Below are 9,782 nucleotides of genomic sequence, written 5' to 3' on the forward strand. Positions count from 1 at the left end.
TGGTCTGACCCAGTATGGCTATTCTTATGATATTAAGCCTTACAGGTCTATACTGGACAGTAGATGCGTGCTTTGGCTGCAGTTCTCCTTCCTCCCCCCCCCCCCCCCCCCCCCTCCTTCTCTATCCCTTCTTGATCTTTCTGTTCTTTCCTAGAGTATCTTTGTTTCCTTTCCTCTTCTGAGTTTTTAGATTTAAACTGCTTTGATTGCTTTCACTGAAAGGCAATATATCACACACCATTAAATTAAAACGCTAAACAGATAGTGGTCGATATTCAGCTGGTGGCACTCAGAGCTTTGTTGACCATCACTGGCATTATAACCAGAAACTGCAGGGCCATGTTCAGGCTCTGACATTGAATTTCTGGGTTTATGGGACTGGCAAAACCATAACCAAGAGCGATATTCAGCGCTTAATGGGCCCTGGCAAAATGCATAAATATAGGACTGACTTTTACTGAGAAATGCGCACCCAGAAGCCAGAGACTACCTACTACTACGCCTGCCCAAGTGCAAAAACATAACATACAAATCAATCTACACAGCTGGTTTTTAGTTACCTGGGCTCTAAATGGTCAAACTCGATCCCCAAGGCCATAAGAAGCATTAACGAGTATCAGGGGTGTAGCTATGTGGGGCCACGGGGGCCTGGGCCCCCGTAGATTTGGCCCTGGACCCCCTTGCTGACGATCCTCTCGACCCCCTCCCGCTGACGACGCGCCGTCTGCTACCTTTGCTGGCGGGGGACCCCAACACCCGCCAGCCGAGGTCCTCTTCTTCCTTTGTTCTGTTTCTCAGTCTAACGTCCTGCACGTACAATGTGCACGTCCTGCAGGACGTCAGAAACAGAACGAAGGAAGAAGACCTTGGCTGGCGGGGGTTGTGGTCCCCTGCCAGCAAGGGGAGGGTCGTCGGGAAGGGGGGGGGTCAAGAGGATCGTCGGCAGGGGGGGGGGTGTCAAAGTTGGTGGTGGCGGCAGGGGGTTGGCAATGGCGGAGGGGGGTCGGCGGCACCGGGGGGGTGGACTAAAATGTGCCCCCTCACCTCGGGCTCTGGACCCCCCTCCCGCCAAAGTCTGGCTACACTCTTGATGAGTACCTAATGTTCAGGAAAGGCCTAAAAACCTACCTCTTCAAGAAATTTTACGGATAATCACTCTGAACACAAAGGTCTATCATTGCTTGCAATGTAATGATAATTGCAAATGAATGTAACATTCTCTAATGGATAAATGTAAGCCACATTGAACCAAAACCTGTTTTTGGATAATATGGGGTACAAGAACGAATAAATAATTAATTAAATAAATAACTTTTACTGAGTGGCCATGAGGTAGCGGTAACGGCTCTCGCAGTAACCGGGCAGTGCGTGGCGATGCCCGATTACCAGAGAGAAAATATCCGCCAAAAGGCGGAGAACTCTAGACGCCCCACGGACAACAGCAAGAAATAAAATAAAAGTGGGAGGATGACCAAGGATTCCAAAGACTGAAAGGATATATAAAAATAAAGATGTTTATTGAGGTGTAAAGACTCGACACAACGTCGTGTTTCGGCTGTTAGGCCTGCATCAGGAGTCTTAATGCCAAATGCCTTTGAGAACTATTTGATGAAGGCAAATCCTCAACAAAAGGAGGTCGTTAGAAAGACCATTGTGAAGGTGAGCGTGCTTTGTTGTCTCCTCTGACACAACGCTTGTCTAGAAAAAAAAAGGTTTGCCACACGTGCTTGAGCTGGAACTACCGCCGGAAGCCACGTTGGGCCAACAGTAGTTCTCATTTAGTGTGCGTTAAGCCCGGATTGGGCTTACTGCCATTTTGTAAAAAGGGCCCCTAAGTGTTGACTCTACCCCCGGAACGCCCCCAAAATATCCAGTTTCGAGTTGGCGCTAACTGGATATTTCCAGCAGCACTAACCAATTAAGTGCCACTGAATATGGCCAGTTAGCCCCGATAAGCGATTTAACTGGCCAGGAGCCGTTTCTGGCCGGTTATTATTATTAATCCATCTAATGGTTTATATGGATATATTGGGCTGTTTAATTTTTTTAAAGTCAGATGGATATTAAGTTATGTTTGCCAGCAGACAATAAAGTTTCAGACTACCTTATACTCGGTAGGAACTGTCCTGATTAGACAATATCTGAACGACCACCAGGGCCTCTATCTGGGGGTGGGGGTGTTGGGGGTCTGGAGGTCCACCCAACCTCCAGCCTGCATTTGTATGTTCGACAGGTCTGAACCTGTCGAACAACTTCTGTGGGAGGATTGTGCCTGCAGAAGTATCCTAATAGCCCACACAAATTTGTATGCTATTAGTTTTGATCATCGGGGTGTTGTTTACCCACGCTGTTCCGCCACTAATTTTATAGCACTGTCCAGAATGGTGCAGGGAAACTGATCATCGGGACCTTAGTGCTACACTGCACTAACCAGACAGGGAAAACATTGGACTTTTCCTGCTTGTTTCATGTTAAGCCCCTGATGCAACCCTTGAGAGGGCGAAACATGGCCATGTTGAGCGGTTAAAGGAAAGCTACGTGCTGATTTTATGTATCTGCATTGAATAAATTTTGTTTTATTTTACCACATGGGGCTGCTTTTCTTTTCTGCTGTTTTGGATCTTTCAGATCACTTGCCTGTGTGCTTTTTGGAATCAACTTACATTTGGCCAGTATTCTGAAATGCTGGCGATGCCCTCACCTACAACATATTGGGCATATCTAGGCATGGGACGGACCTCTGATCTATGCAGTCAGATGGTCAAAGAGAGGCACCCAGTAGTAGTGAAGCAGTCTGAAACAGGGGTGGGCAACTTGCAGCCCGCAGACTGAATGTGGCCGCCATTGAATTTTCTGCGGCCCACAAGACCATTGGGAGGTATACACAGAAAAAAACATCATTAATCAGAGTTTTGACAATTTTGAAAATACTGTATTCGCAATCCCACCTAAACCACATGCTCCAACAAGGTCTCTTCCCTAAGGAAAATGGCAACATCCTACTCACCCCAATACCAAAAGACACCAAGAAGAAAACAAATGAAATCTCAAACTACTGCCCTTTAGCATCTATCCCACTGGTAGTCAAACTGATGGAAAGTATGGTAACCAAACAACTCGCTGATTACATAAACAAGTTCTCAATATTACATGAGTCACAATCAGGATTTCGACCCCTCCACAGCACTGAAACGGTATTAATTACTCTCCTAGCCAAATTCAAGCAGGAAATAACAACAGGAAAAAGCATACTTCTTCTCCAATTCGACATGTCTAGTGCATTCAACATGGTAAACCACAATATACTACTAAGACTTCTGGATTATTTCGGGATTAGTGGAAAAATAATTAGCTGGCTCAAGGGTTTCCTAACCACCAGAACATATCAAGTGAAATCAAGTACAAACATAACTCCACTATGGAAAGCAGACTGCGGAGTACCTCAAGGATCACCACTATCACTGATCCTCTTCAACTTAATGATGACCCCACTAGCCAAGTCCTTAGCCAACCAAGGCCTTAACCCTTTCATCTATGCCGACGATGTCACAATATGTATTCCTTACAAACACGATCCGACAGAAATCACCAACGAAATCAATCTAAGTTTGAACATCATGAACTCATGGGCAAATGCATTTCAATTAAAACTCAATACGGAAAAAACACAGTCTCATCCTCTTATCCCAATACAATGTGAACAAACCCACAAACCCAATGTGAATAAACACCCCAGACTACACCCTCCCTATCTCAGCCTGAAAATCCTCGGCGTTACAATAGACCGAAACCTCACTATAGAAAGCCAAGTGAAATCTACAACAAAGAAAATGTTCCATTCAATGTGGAAACTCAAACGCGTGAAACCATTCTTCCCACGAGAAACATTTCGCAACCTGATACAATCAATGGTACTAAACCATGTAGACTACTGCAATGGCATTTATGCAGGATGCAAAGAACAACTCATAAAGAAACTACAGACCGCCCAAAACACGGCAGTCAGGCTTATATTTGGAAAAATGCGTTTTGAAAGCTCCAAACCCCTCTGAGAAAAACTACACTGGCTTCCAATCAAAGAACGTATTGCCTTCAAAATCTGCACCATGGTTCACAAAATTATCTATGGCGAAGCCGCGGGATATATGACAGATCTCATAGATCTACCAACCAGAAACACAATCGTATCAACAAGAACATACTTAAATCTCCACTACCCAAGCTGCAAAGGACTCAAATACAAATCAACTTATGCAACCAGCTTTTCCCACATAAGCACACAACTGTGGAATGCACTACCGAAAGCCGTGAAAACAACTTACGACTATCCAAACTTCAGGAAATCACTAAAAACCAACCTATTCAAAAAGGCATACCCTACAGACCCAACCTAAACACCTGAACCCTGCTACATAAGGAAACTAAAGCTAGTAATAGACATAATGCAACTCTTCCTCTCTATGATTCCCAAATGTGTCTGTAACACATAGTAACATACATAGTAACATAGTAGATGACGGCAGAAAAAGACCTGCACGGTCCATCCAGTCTGCCCAACAAGATAACTCATATTTGCTGCGTTTTGTGTTTACCCTACTTTGATTTGTACCTGTGCTCTTCAGGGCACAGACCGTATAAGTCTGCCCAGCACTATCCTCACCTCCCAACCACCAGCCCTGCCTCCCAACCACCGGCTCTGGCACAGACCGTACAAGTCTGTCCAGCACTATCCCCGCCTCCCAACCACCAGTCCCGCTGCCCACCACCGGCTCTGGCACAGACCGTATAAGTCTTCCCAGCAGTATCCCCGCCTCCCAACCACCAGCCCCGCCTCCCGATCTTGACTAAGCTCCTGAGGATCCATTCCTTCGGCACAGGATTCCTTTATGCTTATCCCACGCATGTTTGAATTCTGTTGCCATTTTCATTTCCACCACCTCCCGCGGGAGGGCATTCCAAGCATCCACTACTCTCTCCGTGAAAAAATACTTCCTGACATTTTTCTTGAGTCTGTAACACATGAACCTTATTCTACCATAATACCACTTTGTATTTGTTCTTTACCGGTTAGCGAACGCCTTACAGTACTATGTAAGCCACATTGAGCCTGCAAATAGGTGAAATAGGGAAAATGTGGGATACAAATGTAATAAATAAATAAAATAGGCACTTTAGCAGATTTCCATTGTTTTAGTTAAATTGTTGCTTATTTATTTACTGATCACAGAAAGTCTATGAAGTTCTTTGAATTTTGGTTCCAGAACTGTACAATGTTGCAGCCCACCTTGATAGTACTAGCATTCATGTGGCCTTCTGTATATAAAAGTTGCCCACCCCTGCTCTAAAAGGAGAACCAGTGAGGAGGGAATAAATGCCATGAGGTTTTATTCCATATGTATTTTGGTTTTGAAATGTTTTGCTGCCACCTTATGGTCTCACATTGTACTGCATAAACCTTCACCACTTCCCGACCCTCCTTAGGGTAATTTTTCAGGGCCAACTGCATGAGAGTTGCTGTGCATTTTCCTGGTAGCTACCTCTCAGCATGTGAGCCGTAAAGGTGAAGCACCTGACCTGAGGTGCAATAGATAAATGTTTATAATACTGTTTCTAGTGTTCCAAGCCCCCCCCCCCCCCAAATAATCAAATACAATTTAAAAATAAGTTCTGGAAATAAGAGATTTTGAAGATTCTCACAGCCAACACTAGCAAAACAGTTGTTAATAACCATATCAACCCAGCGAGCTGCTGAAAATGAAAATCAACCCAGTGAGCCACAGTCCCTACCTCCTTCCTTTTTGCAAGAGCCAAAATGATGCTGTTTTTCTTATATTTTGTCACCCAAAATGCAAAGTCTCTTCCCCTCCACCCCCTTTTGTACTGGGACACTTCATATCCTACTGAACACACCTCCCTCAAAATATGTTTAAAACATAATTATATACTTTCATAATCTAATGTAATTAATTTATATTACTAATACATAAAATAGTGCTCATTGTGGTATAGAGTAAAAATTATTGCCAGTTTCTTACAAAAGTTACAATAAATCATCATAGCCTATAGTAACTAAACTCTTCAATATAAATCTAATCAGATTCTCATTTACATAATATTCCACTACAGTTCACCTCAAAAACAGATAAAATCAGGTACCAATAAAGACTGCAACTATAATATTATTGAAATACCATACCAAAGAGATGAGTTCTCAACTGTTTCCCAAAACACGTGCATTCAGGGAAGCTCATTCCACTCTGAGGGTAGGGCAGGTGTTGTGCTGCTCTTGCAAGGCCATTTTAAGTCCAGAAAGATGAATGGTCTTGAGTTTGCCTTCCTTTGAAAAGAGCTCTTGACTGGGAGCCACCATTTTGTGCAGCATGTCCCGCTCTCTTTATGACAGCACTTATCACCTCCACTACTTGCGGCCTCCCTCTTCAAAGGAAGCTTGCACGGGGTCTAAAACTGATGATACTGGCATATTTCTCCCCCCCCCCCTTCCTTGAGTAGAAGCTTTATTGCATAGGAAAAGACTTCAACTTCTATCAGAGCAAGAATGCCAATGAAGAGAAGACAGTGCAAGAATGGTCAGTGCTGAATACATCTAGTTGTGCTAGAGAAATGATGATTAGTAGTAGTAGTGTTTAGCTTCCCACAGTTGTTACTGAGGCCTGAATACATTTGGCTTTCCAAAAACTGAAAGGGTCCAAATTTCAGTGAGGACAAACATTTTGATAGGTGTGCCACCAGTGGCGTAGCCACAGGTGGGCCTGGGTGGGCCTGGGCCCACCCACTTAGGGCTCGGGCCCACCCAACAGTAGCACATGTTTAGTGGTAGCTGGTGGGGATCCCAAGCTCCACCTACTGAAGACTTCCCCCTGATGGTAACAAAAACGCTACTCTCCATGATACTGGCACCTGCACATTCTCAGTTTTTAGCGCATGCTTGCTACAGACTGCCAAGGTGGAAAGAAGTGTTATCCCACCAGCTGAAATATTTTTTTTGGTGGTGGGGGAGGGGGGAGAACACTTGGTGCCCACCCACTTCTTGCCTAGGCCCACCCAAAATCTGTTGTCTGGCTACGCCCCTGTGTGCCACTGGTCAGCCAAGGCACTCCCCGGGGCCCAGCATTTCTTGTTCCTTTTCTGGCGTGGGTGTTGTTAAATATAAGATTTTCCCAAGGACATTTATCTTTTACTCATTCTTACAGCCGGAAGCACTGGCCCTGGACAAATGGTATTTTGGATGAATCTGTTCCAGAGAAAATTGTTGTTCATCATTTTCTCATCCCCCACAAACACATTTATTTCTTTGGTTTATTTATCTTGAGAGCAGTGGCTTAGCAAGTTTTATGACTGCTATTTGTTAAAAAAATGAATAAGAATATTATCAATGGGTCATGTTAAAATTGGCCTACAAAACTCAAATAAGTAAAAAGATTCTCTCTGCATCTGCAAGGTCTACAGCTGTCAAACTGCAATCCTCTCTGTCTATCCCTAGTGAATATTCATGAGCTATATTTACATACAGTGGAGATAGTCCATGCAGATCTTTGTCATGCATATTCATTATTCATATCTAGAAAACCTACTGGTTTGTGGACTTCCAAGATTGCAGCTTGACACTGCTGGTAGGATGTTTGAAACAAGAGTCTACCCATCCTATTCAGGTCCCTACATGTCTGCTGATTTTACTTTTGTGTGTTCACCAGCTGAAACATTGCTGACTGTCTCTCTCTTTTCCCTCTTTTTCTCAGCACACCAGGTAGAATCCCGCCTAGTGAGGAACCTCCATCTGCCTCCACCACCCCTCCCCACCAACAGCAGAGCCTTAGCATAAAGTCAGAGCGTGCCTCCCCAGTCACCAACTGTGCCTCCACCATGCCTCGGCCAACACCCCGGGCTGCCATGGACCTTATCCAACGTGAGGAATATGCCAAAGGCTATCCCTACTCCCTGCTCCTGTCACGGCCCCTGGCAGAGGAGAGGGCCAGCCTGCCCACCCGGCGTTTGCACTTCTCAGATAGCTGGCAGAGATAGCACTAGCTCCTGGTGCAGAATTTGGGGGGAGGGGGGAAAGGAGGATTCCTATGGACACGTGGCTACAGACTGGATCCAAAATGCTCTTGACTGCAGGAGAAGGGGTTGTTTTAGATGTACTATAACCCCCAACACCTAGGGCAGCAGAAAATTTCACAGTCCCCAGGAACAGTCTCTGAGGAGGAAGAACAGATTTTGAGATTCCCATTCATCCCATCATCGCAGTCCATAAAACCTGCTGAAATATTCTGACAAAGCGTGGTAAACTCTGGGTCCAGATTGGTGCAGACTGACATTACAGAAAGGAAACAGCCTCCTCTGGAAGATTGTGGAGGCCCAAACAGACTCCAAGAAAGCCTGGACTAAGCAAAAACGGTTTCCTGGTAGTCAAGTAAGGAGAAAAGTAGAGCTGATTGCACCAAGAGTGAAATGGAGCAGAGTAAGAATGAAATGGAGCAGAGAAGACGGACTTTACACTCCAAACTGCCATTACCGTCTCTGCTTCTGTGAATTAGGGCTCAGTGTCTGTAATGGTCTGATGATGATGGGAGGATTTGAGCTATGCGACTCCTCTTCAACATGTCTTCAGCTTTCATTGGTGGAAAAAAGGAGATTTAGAAATAATAATGTCCCTTTTGGATAGACTGCTTTGATCTACCCTGCAATGCCATGTGGAAGGAAGTGCACAAGTGCACTCTGGGAGGAGGTGGGGAAGGGAAAAGCTGGCTGGTTAATGGCTTTTTGTCTCTCACAGTTAACTTGTTAGTTACTGAACTGATATGAAATTTGCTACTGCATATCCCACTCTGTGAATTACCGTCTCTAGTTTGCACATTACACACAGCCACTATTAGCTACACACCAAGCTATAATATCCCTCTGAACGTGACTTAGAATGTCTTGTGAACACCCAAGCAATAGGGCAGACTCATAACTTCCTGTGTGCATTTCTTCACTGATGTCACTTCCTGTACTCTTCAAAGAAAACCACAGTGATCCTCCTCAGCTTTTGGTAGCACAGACGAGTGCTCAGGGCTCTCTTCCCTGAATAGGAGATGAGCAGTGTTGCTGAATGAACTTTGGGACCAATATGGTGACAAAAAACCTTTGGGGTGGTTTTATAAAGCTTTTGTCTGCATGTAAAGTGCTTTACACATGGAAATGGGCTCTTATAAAATTGCACAGAAGCACGCAGAAAGAGGGAACCTGTTTCTCTGCTATCTGTATGTAAGTAGGTGTTCTGGGGGTGAAGGAGTTGCAATGTACAGACATTTTATAAAATACAAGAACACATGCATAGAGCATGCACGAATTACACCTGCTTTAGAGCAGGAGTACATTTGTGAGAGGACTGGTGCCCACCTGTACCTGCTTCTAGATGCCCATTTTATAAAGGCACATAAGTGCTCATGTTGCCTTTGTCAAAATAGATCCCTTTTTGGAACTTTGCCCTGGTGCCCTATTTAAAAAAAAATAAACAGAATATACTGGATAATTTTTATAATTTTGGAGGTGACAGTGTTGAATAAGTATAGTGAGACACCTATTTTTTATGTATTAAATAATACTCTGCCTGCGCTGGTTCCCGGGGCCGCTGAGCGACACAGCAGAGCCCGGGGCAGGACTGGACCGCTTCGCGCGCCCCTGCAGCTGCACCTTTCTGTCTCTGAGTCACTGTTTCCTCACTATGTCCTCTCCTGCTACTGTGTGCCGGGAGAAGTTGTGACCCAGATGATTGCATT

The 9,782-nt window shown here is 44.7% G+C and overlaps 1 protein-coding gene across 4 annotated transcripts in view; it reads left to right on the top strand.

Moving 5' to 3' along the window:
• The window catches only part of MEF2B (myocyte enhancer factor 2B), a 59,307-nt gene extending 49,792 nt beyond the window's left edge, over window positions 1–9,515 (top strand). For all 4 annotated transcript variants that reach the window (XM_030218810.1, XM_030218813.1, XM_030218812.1 and 1 more), the window contains exon 10: window positions 7,758–9,515. In XM_030218810.1, coding sequence (XP_030074670.1) covers window positions 7,758–8,040 — 283 coding nt within the window. In that variant the 3' untranslated portion in view covers window positions 8,041–9,515. The remainder of the gene's footprint in view (window positions 1–7,757) is intronic.
• The last annotated feature ends 267 nt before the right edge of the window (window positions 9,516–9,782 follow it).

Source organism: Microcaecilia unicolor, chromosome 11 (genome assembly GCF_901765095.1).
Source record: "Microcaecilia unicolor chromosome 11, aMicUni1.1, whole genome shotgun sequence".
Lineage (NCBI taxonomy): Eukaryota > Metazoa > Chordata > Amphibia > Gymnophiona > Siphonopidae > Microcaecilia > Microcaecilia unicolor.